General features: G+C 39.4%; 2 protein-coding genes across 4 annotated transcripts in view; both read right to left on the bottom strand.

Moving 5' to 3' along the window:
* The window catches only part of TMEM129 (transmembrane protein 129, E3 ubiquitin ligase), a 415,719-nt gene that overhangs the window by 219,867 nt on the left and 180,469 nt on the right, over positions 1-15,383 (bottom strand). The window lies entirely within an intron of this gene.
* The window catches only part of FAM53A (family with sequence similarity 53 member A), a 97,563-nt gene that overhangs the window by 18,249 nt on the left and 63,931 nt on the right, over positions 1-15,383 (bottom strand). For 2 of the 3 annotated variants that reach the window (XM_050947814.1, XM_050947816.1), the window contains one exon: positions 6,179-6,286. The exons of the other annotated variant lie outside the window; for it this stretch is intronic. In XM_050947814.1, the coding sequence (XP_050803771.1) occupies positions 6,179-6,286 (108 nt within the window). The remainder of the gene's footprint in view (positions 1-6,178; positions 6,287-15,383) is intronic. 3 annotated transcript variants of the gene reach the window in all.

The following is a 15,383-nucleotide window of genomic DNA, read 5'->3' as shown; positions in this document are numbered from 1 at the left end:
ACTGAACTTGGGGGGGCGGGGGAAAACACTCCAACAGGAATAAGTTTTGTATGTCACAATAGTCAATTAAAGGTATACCTGGTAACCCCATTTTTTTTTTAAAGTAAAACTCAGTAATTGGCAACATGAATTATAACTCTCAAAGGCTGCTGCACGACCTGCACATGCATTTACAGAATGAATTACTGAAGAATGTGATGGCTGATGAAGGTTCCTGCCTGCAACCAGAGGGTTTGAGACTCACTGGTTTTATTAGCAAATTGCTATAGTTTCCAAACTTCAAGTGGCTAAGGAAACTTTACCTTCAGCTTTCTGCCCAACACACCTAACCCCTGTAACCTGGTGTAACCACACACTTATTTATGGATGTTTAAGGACACTCACTGACTACTACAGGAACATGCCCCATCAGGGAAAGGTGGAGGAAACAAACTAACGAATACAGCAGAACCTCAGAGTTACGAACACCTCAGGAATGGAGGCTGTTTGTGACTTTGAAATATTCACAGCTCTGAACAAAACGTTATGGTTGTTCTTTCAAACGTTTACAACTGAACATTGACTTAATACAGCTTTGAAACTTTACTATGCAGAAGAAAAAATGCTTCTTTTAACCATCTTAATTGAAACGCAACAAGCAGAGAAACAGTTCTTTATTTTGTCAATCTCTTTTTTAAATTTTTTTAAAGTAGTTTACATTTAACACAGTACTGTATTGTATTCATTTTTTATGTCTCTACTGCTGCTTGACTGCATACTTCTGGTTCCCAGTGAGTGTATAGTTGACTGGTCAGTTCGTAACTCTGGTGTTCATAAGTGAGGTTCTGCTGTACCGGTGCCATAAAGCTCAAGAGTGTTTTGAAGTAGACAGGACTACCTGGACACAGAAGAACCGCAGGTTCCCAGAAAGCAACTGGGAAAAGGAGATCACGAGAAAGCCCGAACGAAGCTGAATAAAAGAGCTAGGTGACCCCTTTTACAGGGCTCAAATACCTGGTTAGGAACAGATGGCCAGTGGAAAGGCAAGCCTGTCTGAAGGAAAGGCTTTCTGAGATTGAGGGCTGACTCCTACATCCAGACTTTAGTAAGGAGGGAACCCTGGTATAAAGAAAGTCAGGAAGCTGGACAAGGAAATCTGTGCAAATAGCACTCAGGTTTGGTTTTTTGTGGGGGCAAAAGGAGGGGAGTGGAGGAGAACAGACAGGACTCTATGGAAATGTCTGATCTACACATCAAGCACTGTGAACCATTTTCAGACAATACCCATGAAACAGTAAACACCTACTAAGTCAAAACAGCCCCCCAACTTCTGCTACAACTACACAACCTTGCACATTGCCTTTCATCCCAAAAGATAATGAAGCGCTTCACAAAAGATACATATATATCTATCTTTCCCCCCTGCAGTGGAGTGTAGGTGCAGCACCCGTAGGGGGTTACGAAGGAACGTTCAAGGGGGCACAGCAGGATTGGGGCCAGCCCCCACGGCAAGGTGGAGAGGGAGTGCCACCCAGACCCACTTTGCTTCCAGCTCTGCTCTGGCCCTGCTCCCAGCCACAATCCCGGCTCTGCCCCCTGACCGCGGCTCTGCACCAGTCCCAGCCTGGCCTCCAGCCTTGGCCCCACTCCTGGCCCCGACCCTAGCCTCAATCCTAGCCCTGGGGTGGGGGAGGGGGTGCAGATGGAGGTAAGGGAAGGTGCAACACTGAAAAATTTGGGGACCACTGAATTAGAGGGAGGGGGCAAACCTTACACAGACATGAGGTCAGTGTCCACATAACTGGTAGAAGTTCTCTCTAAGGTCAAAAGACCCACTCAGTGGGAGTGCATGAAACTCAATCTTATTCTGCCAGTGTTCATCCTGTTGGGAGGTGAATTTTTGTAACAAGCAACTATGAGTGGTGAGTGCGGGTGGGGGTGGGGGGGTAGAAAAGTTGTTATAGACTAGTTACTAGGACACTTATAAAGTCCATAACTCTCACTAGCTACCTGACCAGGATAAATAACCTACCAAATTTATAAACTGCAGCTTGCTTTTTAGGTTTTAAAAAAAATTCTAGAAAGGACCAAATCACATGCACTTTTGTAACTATTACAACTATTTACCTTAGAAATCCTTCAGGCTAAAAATAGGATGATGTTTTATAATGCTCCTTATCATGAACAATTGTTAATGCACTGTGAATCTACTTCCCCCCTGCTAAACACTATAACAATATGCTGTTGGCACAAACTATTTTACTGGCGGGGGGCGGGAGAAGAGGGGAGAAAGACAACAAACATGGGTCAGAAAAGTGTGTAATTTAATTTTTTAAAACACATTCGTGCCATCCTGTTTCATGGGATTGTTAGACTGAGCATAACCAGATTTAGTCCCCTGCATCAAATTGGAGTTTAAAGTGAGGTCACCTATTTTGATTTGTTCAGTGTTTAATAACTTCTAATTTGGATGTGTGTCAGCATTCATTAAAGCAGCAACTGATACTAGACATTGGGAAATTGATAGTCATGATGTATGAACAGCCCCACAGTTAAGTGGGGATCTTAAGGCCTCTCCTACACTTTAATGTTACTGTATTTTAAACCTGCCATGTTCTTGATGTCTTACATTAGAGAGGTTTTAGCAGCTTCATAGTTAAATTTGCATTTAGTTTCAGTTAAAATCCCTTAGATGAGAAGAAGATGTGCACATCAGTTATACCGCTTACTTTTAAGGTTTTACTTACCCATAAGTTTTCAAGTGTGACAAAGCTATAAGTTAGATATAAATCTACACAAGTCTCAAATACAACTTAATTTTATTTGAACTTAGTATTACCAAAAACTATTTTATACCAGAGAATCAAATGAAAATGTTTTAAGGGTTCGGGTTAAGCCTACATGAGATCTCATTACCCTGCAGAGTTCTTGATTCCAGCCTCCACAGATTTAGGAACTCTTGCAAGGCAGAATGAATTTTGCAGGGACAGGGTGGTAGCTTGGTAGTAGCCCAGGCACACTGGGGAGATTAGTATCTCTTCAGAGAACTGGAATCTATTGAGCTCCTTACAGTTTCTTGTTAAGCCACTTAAGCAAGAAGACAGTTTGCTTGTAGAATCAGGAAATCTTAAATAGCTCAAAAGTAACAAAAGACAACTTGGGTTCAACAAAAACAGTGAAGATGCTGCTACTTCTCTATGGAGCTTCCCAGCTGTACAGGAGGTATGTCTGGTGTTTATCAAAGGGAATGTGGGGAAAGGGCTTTCAATTCTGCTTTAACACATCAAGGCACTGAGTGGTTCGGGAGATTCAAGGATTTAAAAATAAAAAATTCCACACTCTAGCAGAGCTCAAGTATCTTGTGCTCATTATAGATTTGTTAAATCCCACGCCGCCTACCACAACCTCTCCAAACCATGTCCATATGTAGTACCTTCCATCACTCCAACTCCAGACTTCTCTCACCCTTTGACTCAAGAGTCTGGCACCACACAAAGTTGTCAGGTGCACAGTTTTATGCACAAACTATTATAAACTTAGCACGTACAACAAAGTTGATGCACCCAGTGCATCAGGTGTGGGGTTCTAGTTTTAAGAGACGTGCGTGCACACAGGAAATTCCCACTGCAGCTCTGTCAGGTCAGCTCCAATCATGAATGTAACATTACAGTTAAACCTAAGCTTTAAAAAATTTGGAAGGTGAGTTTTCAACCATGAGCTATATAAAAATTTTTAACTGGTGTTCTGGTTCAGACTTTGGGGTGTTTAATAATGAGTAGGGGGGAATTTTGACAATGCTAATTGCAAAGATAATGTAATACAGCTTTTTATACATAAAAGCTACCTTGGCTAATTATTTCCATAATTCTTGATGTTTAGGGTTGGAGTTCTCTTTTTAAATTATAACCTTGACACACTAACATTTAAAATAGAATATCAGCCACTTGTGAAATCTTACGTTTGTATGATAAATAAGAATTTTTAAATTTCTATTTAGACATGCTGTACAGTTGGATCAACACCAACAAGCACATTCTGATTTCAAAAAGGAACAAGGAAACTAGTTTGCACGTAGACATATAAAACACGAGAGAATAACTCTGAAAGTCTGAAGTAGCACAAGGCGGTTAAGCCACAAGACACCTGCGACACCAATATTGTGATACTTTCCAAATATGTACCGAAGACCCCAATTTTCAGATTATGCTACAGTTTTTTAGAATAAAAAAAAAATTTACTTTCTACCTCTACCCCAACCTCACCTAATCTAAAAAAAAAAAGTCTTTAATGGCTTCTAATCTTTTATAATGCAACTGGCATTAACGAAAAATGGTACGTTTTTAAAAGGTTAAAACCTATGTTTTTCATGAAAAGAACAGTTAAATCACGAATACTATTAGACACTAAGTTACATAAAAGTATTTATCATCAGTATTTCATGCCATAGATCTCTTGCCCTCTTACTGCAAAGATCTTCCACCTTTACCGTCAATAGGTGTCAAAGAAGGGTGGGCAGGGTGCATAGAGATCAATGTAAACAAGAAATTAACTTTGATACTAGTTCAATGAGAAATAGTTAAGGAAAAATAAAGCCATGTACTAGATCAATGATCTAGAATATAAAGTAACTGGCTCTAAACGCTTTCCCAAAACGTGGCTAAGCTACAGAGACTATACTGGTTTAGCAATCCAGCTTAGCCCAGTAATATAGCTGCAGCCTACAACATCTCCCTGAATGAAGTCAGCTATGGCAACAGAAGTTTGCGTCCATTGATAGTGGCATCTACACTGGAGGTTGTGTCAGCACAGCTGTGTCAGTCCTGGGTATGTTTTTCAATCCTTCCCCCCCACACCCTCCACCTCTACCTCCCACACACAGCTATGCTGATATAACTTTTCAGTGTAAACCCAGCCTACGCCTTCTTTAGAGGAAAGAGAATGAACAAGTTATAGACAATTCTCAACTTCATTAAATTCTGTCTAAGTAAGGGCAGCATAATCAGGTTCCACAGCATAATCACCTCTGAATTTCTTTAGCCTACAGAGCTTAACACTTAATTCTTTTAGGAAAGAAAATTCACGTGAGAGAGAAAAGAGGAATTAGGTCAATTTTTACAGCTGCACTAAGTCAACAAGAAAGATGATCTGAATTCTACAAAATAAACATTTAGCACAGATGGAAGACAGTATTCCAATGCTGTACAAATACTTAAAAATAGTATACTACTTGTATATCTTAAACAGACCAAGAGGGTTTTATTTCTTAAAGCATTACAATTTACATATAATGCCAAACAGGAACACAGTCATTTGGATACTAGAAGCAAAGCAAATCTACAACAGTGGAAAAAATTAAGGGTTTGAAACCCTTCCAGAATCTCAGAAACACTTTCAACTGTGCTTGCAATTCAAGAAATATACATTTCTGATTACTGTCTCCACTGGATCAGCATCATAATCACCATTTGTCATTATCAAAGCTTGCAGATATTAATGAGTTTTGGAAACTAATTCCAAAGCTCTTCAAATGCTCTTCCACTTCTTGGATTCCAAAATTATGAGAGTTATTCAGCTATGCTGATACTGTACAGGTGGAATGAATGTTTGATTAAGTGCTTTCCAGAGTCTCTTGCACACTCCAATATTAGTACGTGTGACTCTCTCCTACACAATATTAACATTCATAAGGGATCAAGATTTCAACACCTGAACACAATTGGCAATAAAAGGAAACACTACGAGCACTCTGTATACCCAAGTACTGGAAAAGCCTTAACTGAATTTATGTGCTTGCATGATTTTCGGTCAGATTCTTGGATACTGGAGACCAGAGAAAGGAGTGTTTGACATTTCTAGTCTCTCATTCCACTTCCTATCCCTCTCCACATCTACTAGGGGTATACTGAACAGATCAATCCTTCTAGCCAATGACACTTCCTCCTTAATTTGTAGGATTTTAATCAAAGTGGTCCAAAGTAACAAGTTCTGCACAAGCCCTTAGGAGGAAAGCTTCCTCTTTACCTACCGTTTTTCTTCTATCAGGGAGAACAGAGATAACTAAGTTTGTTTATGTGGTCAAGCTGATCCAAACAGTTATTCCAGAATAGACCACCCAGGTGGAGGCTCTTATTCCAGAGTAAGAAAGTCCACACTGGGAACTGGTCCAGAATAGCTACCATACTTTAAATTCACCCCCTACCTTTTTATGGAAAAACTTCTCCATGTAGACAAGTTCTAACTCATTCTTCCAAATTATATGTGGTGCCCTGTTAAGACTTGTCTGCTTAAAACAGGAGGTTGTCAGAGTCTGAATGTGAATAAGGGAAATGAAAAAAAAAGAGGTTTTAAGTCTTATTTAACCATATTGCAAAATCTTCCATGAGAAAAAAACAGCATTAGCATTCTAACAATCACAACTGAGGGAGTTTCCCTTTGAGTGAGAGGCTTGGCAGGTCTGAAGAGACCTTTTGTTGGTTTGCTCTATGTACCTTGCATTTAATTAGATTCTGCTTAATTAATGTAAGTCTGGTTCAGAGGAGCTCAACAACATCCCCCAGGTAGAATCAAGGATGCTTCAAGTACAAGAAAGAGAGGGAGACAGAGACACACGATTGCCAAAGAGCAACTGAGTTGCTTTTGCTTCTCTAGGGTAAGAACTAGTATTGGTTTGATAAGTTTATTTTACAAAAAGAAATGGGCTGGTATATTTAGGTTTCTAGAACAAAATTCATGTGCACTGACAAAGGGATACAACAGCAATTTAAGTCAAGGCAATTTCCATCTGGAATTTAAATTACCAGTAGTTTTGCAAAACCTCAACCTAACGAAAATTTGTAGTACTGAAATGTAGATTAAAATTTAAATTGAACTAAATTAAAATTAAAAACAGGCTATAATTCAGTTCAACTGCCTGATTTCAGTGTCATTACTAGTAGGGTATCTTATTTAACTTCTGCAAAATTGTTGTCAGCAAAGAACAAAAATAATAAAAATGAAGGCCTCAGTCGTTTTTTTTTTTTTTTTTTTTTAATATAGCTGAATTGCAGCAGGTAGGAATCCAGTTCCATCTCCTACAAGCTTAAAAAAATCTGTGCTCTATCTTTTCGATGCCAAAAAAGGAGACTTAAAAAAACCCTTTTAAGGAATCTGAGATTCAAGGTACTATTGAGGGGAAGCTTAGACAAAGAGGCAAGTTTTCCATTTCGCTCTGAATGTGGCAAGTTTAGTGGCCATGCTTTTTCCTTCTAGTAGCAAGTTCCAAATTCTTGGTCCACTCTAACAAAACCTTTTTGTAAGTATCGGAATATTAGTATAGCAACTTTTAAAAAACGTTTAACGGGAGTTTACAGTGGAAAGTCCAACTTAACTGTAATAGCTACTGAGATTATAAAACCATATGTTTGAGGCAGTGTCAAAATCTTAGCTGCGAATAAAAAAGCTGTCTTCTGCATCGTTCACTTTTACGATTAAAAAGCAAATGCCAGTTCAGTCAGAAAGATCAGGATGCAAACACAAGTACACTTCCAAACAAACCAAGACAACTGACACAGAACAATGAAACTGAATAATACTTTGTATGTAAATTCATCTGTTCAGTTTAAATAACTAAATTAAATTTCAGCTCAGACTGCCATGTATCACACTACAGAGAGTTAAGAGTTGTGCCATTCAGGAGCTGTGTTTTGGTTTCGACTACACTGTTATGGTTACAGACTTAATGTTCAAGGTCCCTGGTGTCTGATTATAGTAACAGACATCTTGTTTCACCTGTGTTGGCTAATGTAAATATTTACTAGAGCTATTTTGCTTTGATACCTTAAAGATAGGCTTCACCTGTCTACCAGCCTCAGTGTTCAGACTTCTTCCTGAAAGTTAGGTAAGCTACATAACAGCTATTTGCATGGCACAGCAACCCTAAAAACTTAATGGTATAGTCTCCAACACTTGAAACACTGCAAAGCAGCAGCAAGATGGACAAAGGATAAGGGGAAACCAAGGCAGAGAAGTTAGCCATTGACCTTGAGCAAATTAGTTGAGCTGGAAAGAAAACTCAAGTTTTTTGACTCCCTAATCCATTATCCTAAAAGCAATATTTATACAGACACATCTGGGTCATATTGTTTTAATTAACTGTATTACAGTGATGGCTGTGGGCCCTGGCAAGGATCACGGCCCCTGTGTGCTAGGCACTGTACAAACAGACAGTCCTTGACCTGTAGGGCAGATTCCTCATAGCCCTATTTTAGAAATCCTCTGCCTGATGCTCCATGATTCACTGACCTCTCAAAAGAATTGTTCCTATGACAGAATGCATGTTTCCTGTAAACTAACAACCACTCTCTTAATTTAAATTATCTAAACCCTGATCAATAAGGAAATTAGCTGAAGGCCTCATACTGCTTTAGCTTCTGTCTCATCTCTACGGGCTGTGTCACATACCTTGAAAGATCCTGTTTCAGACACAATACAAGTTCTAGAGAACAGAGAAAGACAAGGACCCAAAAACCTGAAGAAAAGTTGTATTTCAGGCTAACTTTGGGTCCCTGCTGTCACAAAGACAACCGACCTCCACCATCTAGCTACAGAAAACAAAGTATCAATGTTAAAATGTTGTAATTTATTTCATTTACTCCTCTTGACTTTTTACGTACTTTATGTCTGCTGTGAAGAAAGTTCCCTGTAAGTCCACTGCTGTATGCAATGTTGTTGAAGCTATCTTGGTCCCAGTATTTTAGAGAGACAAGGTGGGAAAGGCAATATCCTTCATTGGACCCAACTTCTGTTGGTGACAGAGACTAGCTTTTGAGCTTACTCAGATCTGAAGAAGAGCTCTGTGTAAGCTCAAAAGCTTGTCTCTCTCCCCAACAGAAATAAGTCCAATAAAAGATACTACCTCACCCACCTTGTCCCTGTAAGCCTAGCATTTTGTCCAGGTATTATCTGAAGAAAAGATCTCATAAGAACCCTGTTCATTTGACTCATTTGTTTGGTTAATGAAAAGAAGCCATGCTTCCAGAATAATTTAATAAACAAAACAAATAATAAAATGAGAATGATGATGAATTGGTTAAGCACCAACTTTGTGCTCAGTGCTGTTAACACCCACACCCTGCCCAATGCTCTGATGTACTTTGCAAATCAAAAGAGACAAAGATCAAAGACAGATGGACAAGGAAGGCCAGAAGATTAACTAGAAAGATTTTTACCCCGGTTTGAACATTATGGAAGAAAGCTGTGGGGGAAAGGGAGAGAGAAGAGACATCATTTCATATAGTTCAGGATGCAACTAAGTTTCCATTATAAGCCTGATGTGTGTCACTCTAAAGAAATCCAAGCCATAGAAAAGTAAATTCATCTAAGCTTGGTACATTACGTGTGGAGCTAATATAGAAATTTTTCTACCAAATTTTAAGGGAAGCCCAGTTTAATTCACAAGTTGTGACACTGTAGAGGACAGACATATTCAGAGGTCAAGTCACCACCACCAGCAAAAGATACTGATTTATTTTGCTCCCAGCTGAGATGTAACACCTAGGACCATTAGGGCTTCCCTACCTTCTCCAACCAACGAACCTCCTGCAAAATAAACTTCTGTAGAGTCAGACTTGAGAATAAGTAATGTAATAAAATGGGGATAAAGGAACAACCAAGTAATTATCTAAAGTTACTAAGTTACTGATTAAATACAAAACTAATTTAATTTCTATGCAATGATTAAACTAAATACAAAACAAAAAATATAGCAGCTCAAGAGACAAATTCAGCTCTGACACAATCGCTGTAATTGAAATAGTTATGTGTGGATCATGGGCAAACATGGGCCGTTACAGCAGGGATAAGGGAGAGACAAGAGAACACAAAGGGAAAACAAATTAATATCTTAGATGTCTGTATACTAATCTAAGCAGTACGGGGAATAAGCAGGAAGAATTTGAAATGCTAGTTAATAAACACAACTATGACATAGTTGGCATCACAATTAGGATAATATGCATGACTGGAATATTGGTATAGAAGGGTACAGCTTGCTCAGGAAGGACAGGCAGAGAAAGAGGGAAGAGGTGTTGCCTTAGTATTAATAATGTACCACTTGGACCGAGGTTGAGATGGAAATACGAGACAGACATGTTGAAAGTCTCTGGGTAAGGATAAAAAGGGGTAAAAAACGAGGGTGATGTCATGGTAGGGTCTATTACAGACCATCTAACCAGGAAGAGGAGGTAGATGAGCATTTTTTAAATAACAAAATCATCCAAAGCAAAGTGGTGATGGGGGTCTTCAACTACCCAGACATCTGTTGGGAAATAATATGACAAGGCATAGATTACCCAAATTATTCCAGGAATGTATTGGAGACAATTTTTTATTTCAGAAGGTGGAGAAAGCTATTAGGGGAGAGGCCCTTCTAGATTTGATTTTGAGAAATAGGGAGAAACTGGTTGAGAATTGCAAGTGGAAGACTACTTAGGTGAAAATGACCATGAAATGGTAGAGTTCATGATTCTACGGAATGGTAGGAGGGGAAAGAGCACAACAAACAATGGCTTTCAAGAAGGCAGACTGTAGCTTAGGGAGTTGGTAGGAAAGATCCCATGGGAACCAAGTCTAAGGTGAAAAATAGTTCAAGAAAGTTGGCAGTTTTTCAAAGAGACAATATTAAGGGCATAAGAGCAAACTCTCTCACCGCGTAGGAAAGACAGGAAGACCAAGGACAGCATAAGCCCAATCAATGGGTGTGTGTGTGGCGGGGGGAGACTGAAAGAGTGGAAATGGCAGGAGTGCTAAATGACATTTTTGTTTCAGTTTTCACCAAAAAGATTAGTAGCAACTGGACGTCTAATAGTGAATGCCAGTGAAATTAGGTAGGATCTGAGGCTAAAATACAGAAACAAGTTAAGAATTACTTAGACAAGTTAGAGGTCTTCAAGTCAGCATGGCCTGATGAAATACATCCTAGAATAACTCAAGGAGCTGACTGAGGAGACGAGCCATTAGCTATTATCTTTGAAAAGTCATGGAAGACAAGAGAGATTCCAGAGGACTGGAAAATGGTAAACATAATGCCAATCTATAAAAAGGGAAATAAGGACAACCCAGGGAATTACAGACCAGTCAGCTTAACTTCAGTATCCTGAAAGATAATGATGCAAATAATGACTCAAATTAGAGAACATCTGGAAGATAAAGTGATAAGTAACAGTCAACATGGATTTGTCAAGAACAAATTATGTCAGAACAACTTCTTAGCTTTCTTTGACAGGGTAAAAAGCCTTGCGGATAGGAGGAAGTGGTAGATGTGGTATATCTTGGCATTAGTAAAGCTTAATGTCTCGCATGACCTTCTCAAACAAACTAGAGAAATACAATCTAGATCAGTGGTTCCCAAACTTTAACAACCTGTGAACACCATTCACTAAAAATGTCAAGTCTCGCGAACCCCCTCTTAAAAACGAATATTTCCAGGGATTTTCTCCTTTACCTGAGTATAAATTATAAAAGTAGTGATCTTGGAAATGTAAGATTTGTTTTCATGACATGCTTATTACACACTATTAAATTATGTATCATTACAGTATTTTTATTACATTCTGAAAACAGCAACACTCTTCCAAGATCTCACTTCCGTAGCTTGTATCACTTTGAATAAGCCTGTATAAGACAAAAGCTATGTTTCACCAAGGAGTATGAGATGTGAAACAGCATGAAGGTATTTAAGAAGCCAACTCAGAGTTCCTCCTACACAAGCATTCAGGTCTTGAGCAGTGCAGGCAAACAACGCACGTTACAATAAACCTTAAACTGTTCTTCATAATTTTAAAAACCAATACAAGCTGCCTATTTAATTTAAAAAACAGCAATATCCACCTCCTTTTCCATTTCTTATAAGGAGTCGAAGTTTAAATCTCCTCAGTGTGATAGAGATGCTTGCTTTCATCTGCTTAGCTCTTGGAAGTACAGGGACTCTGGGCAGCTGGCCCTGTGCTGCCCGGGATCCCTAAGGACAGCTCTGTCCACCATTAGGGAATTTTTCCCTGAGCACCCCCTGTAACATTGTGAACCCCAGTTTGGGAACGACTGATCTAGATGGAGCTACTATAAGGTGGGTGCATAACTGCTTGCAAAACCGTTCCCAGAGAGCAGTTATCAGTGGTTCATATTCAAGCTGGAAGGGCATAGCGAGTGGGGTGCCACAGGGATCAGTTCCGAGTCCAGTTCTGTTCAATATGTTCATCAATGACTTAGATAATAGCATAGAGAGCACCCTTATGAAGTCTGCAGATGATACCAAGTTGGGAGGAGCTGCAACTGCTTGGAGGATAGCATTAAAATTCAAAATGATCTGGACAAACTGGAAAAATGGTCTGAAGTAAACAGGATGAAATTCAATAAGGACAAATGCAAAGTACTCCACTTAGGAAAGAACAATCAGTTGTACACATACAAAATGGGAAATGGCTGCGGAGTACTGCAGAAAGGGATCTGGGAGACATAGTGGATCACAAGCTAAATGAGTCAGCGTAACGCTGTTGCAACAGCCAGAAAAGGAGAACAGTACACTCATGACAGCTGCAGTACGCAACACTGAAAATTCTACCTTACCTCTGAAGTTAAGGATTGCCAGATCAGCAGCATTATATTTTGTATGTTGTCATTTTATTTAAAAAAAATTCACACTTGGTATGCACTCTAGACACTCTTGCTTGTAAAATATAATTGGGCCTTACGAAAAAGCTCATTGGTGGAGCCATCCAGAAAGATAGAAATATTAACGAAGTTTAAACTAGGATCAAACGTCAAGAAATAAAGCAATCTTTGAACTACAGAATCTCTCATTATTCCAAGTTCTAGAATAAAGCCACAAAGTCCATGTAGTATTTTTTTTAAAATCTTGAGATATACAATTAGCAGCATGAATAAATAACTCCAGCTACTATAGTTCCCTCTTGCCTTACCACTCCTATGTCTGTAACAGAATGGGGCAATGTGAGTGACCTAAAAAAAGACAGCTTTCCTCCTCCAAGCTACCTTGTTCTTTCTTTAGTTCTCTCAAGAACTCACTTCAGCTCCCCTTTCACCACTTTTGCTGTCATATATAGCCTCAATCCCAGAACGTAGATAATTTATATCAATCATAATATGGTGATGGTACAGAAGTCCCAGTTAGGATTGGAGCCCAACTGTACTAGGCTCTGCACAAAAACACGCAGAAAGACATCTGCCCAGAGAAACATTCAGCACACACAATGTTTAAAAATGGCTTCAAGAAAACCAGATGCATGCCCAACAAGTTACTGAAAATGGGATTCATATATTTTTGTAAAATATGAATGGTCCCTCCCCAAACAGAAACAATTGACTGGTACAACAATCTTAATGGGACACCATCTCAACCTGTAAAAGGCAAGCACGAGAAGAACTGTTTTGATAGCTTGAAGCTTTCTTCCCTTCCTTCGAGCTGGGAAAAACTGAATCTTGCAAACAAAAATAACGAGGACAGTATTAAACAATTTAGCCCCACATTTAGACAGCCCCACTCTCGCTTCTTGGTTCCAGGACAGCGCACAAACAACAACATTTATAGCAGAAGTTCTCAAACCAATACTGGGGAATATCATCTTGGGAATGTCTGTACAAAAGGGTAACATCTCCCCTCTTATGGAGCTGTGGGAATTAAGAGCAGGTTCAAAGCTGCCAGGCATGGGGAGTGGGCTGCAGGGACTGAACAAAAGCAGTCAGGCACCTAGTCTCAGCAGCTAGTTCTAGACTCTCTAGGGAAATAAGGGTCATCCTTTCTCTCACTTCTTAACAAGCCAGCTTGAGAGATACCAAAGGGATGGGATGGTTGGACAATGACTCCTTCCCCCCAAGGTTACAAAGTTGGTGGGGGAAGAGAAGAGATATCAGTGCTCCAAATGGTACTGTATTTTTGGAACGGGGAAGGCACATTCCTCTGAATGGCTCTAAACTTACTACCTCTTCCCTCTACCAAAAGAAGATGCAATAGATTTCTCCCCGATCCTCCATGTGGCTTGGCAGGGAAGTTCAGTGCTTCTCCTACAGCTGAGGAATATGCTGTAGTGGGGAAACAGACTACTGCTGGGGGAGCCAGCAAATTGGCATTTGCAAGGATTAATGCAACTCATTATAGTCCATTTATATTGAAACTCTTGGACTGGGACTGGAGTTCCTCCATCAACCATTTAGTATTTCCGTCTTAAGTAGTACATCCAAAGAGCCACTGCATTAGGGAATGGGTGGCCTAATGAGACACAGTTATGTACTGTAATCCACAGCTACCTTCACCTTTAATACAGAATGACTGAGACCATTAGGATCTGTAGCATTCATGGTTCACATTTCTCCAAATTTAAGATTAGGGCAGCTACAGCAAACTGCTCCATTTAGGTGCATCTCTCAAGTTCCTGGTAAGTTACCAACATGGCCCTTGGTTACGTAGAGTTTGGAGCCTCTCCCAGTTTGCCTTACAAGTTTTAAATGTGGATTTAGAGGATAAACTTATTTCTGCTGTTATTTATGGGTAATACTGCTATTTACATACTGCAGATCGTTTCAAAATTGGATTTAAACACAGTTCTGAATACAGTTGTACAATGAAATTTGAAAGAATAGAGAATCTCAGTGGGATGCATAATCTTCCCGCATTACAAAATACTCAAATCCTTCTGCAATGTATCTACCCCATTGTGTAGAGTAGTAGCTGAAACCAAAAAGAGTCCATGTTCAGGAACATTAAGACAATATTTTCTGTAAAATAGACCAAAGTGAAAAAGGACTTTCATGATAATAAACACAGTCCAAATTCAAAGCACCCCAAATTGGTCACTCCGTTTGCTTGACAGACAGAATACGAGTTTGAAGCTTTTTTCCTGATTAGGTCACACTTTCTTCTGCTCTCAACCAAATTACTGTGATGTTCCATCATTACAGGAAAAGGGGAACTTTTCATTCACCATTAGTCTAGTTGGAGTACAGACACGTCAATCAGACAAGAAAGCAGAACTTAGTAACCTGACAGCTGCTTTCATTACTACCAAGGACCTTTAACAAAACCTCAAGTGGCTGGTGCTATTTCATGGATCTGTAATTAACTCCCATACTCCTCGCCCTACCATTGTAGAAGAATAAGATTCAGGATAACAAGAAAGGTCATGAGACTGCAGTTAAATAAATGATTATGCTGTAAACGGAAGACATTTAAAACCCAAAGATGTCTTAATCATGTCAGTTTCACACTACTGTTGCTTGGAGAAATTATGAACAGAAGCAAAGGCAGGCACTGGAGTTATTCACGAGAGGACCACAAAACAATTTAAGACAAAAGAATGGGGAGGGCAAAATAGCAGAGACTTCTCCATTCCCCAATCTTCAACCTTCCGTGCACC

This window comes from Gopherus flavomarginatus, chromosome 3 (assembly GCF_025201925.1).
Source record: "Gopherus flavomarginatus isolate rGopFla2 chromosome 3, rGopFla2.mat.asm, whole genome shotgun sequence".
Taxonomy (NCBI): Eukaryota; Metazoa; Chordata; order Testudines; family Testudinidae; genus Gopherus; species Gopherus flavomarginatus.
Note: the sequence above shows the minus strand (reverse complement) of the source record. Positions and strands in the feature narration are given on the sequence as shown.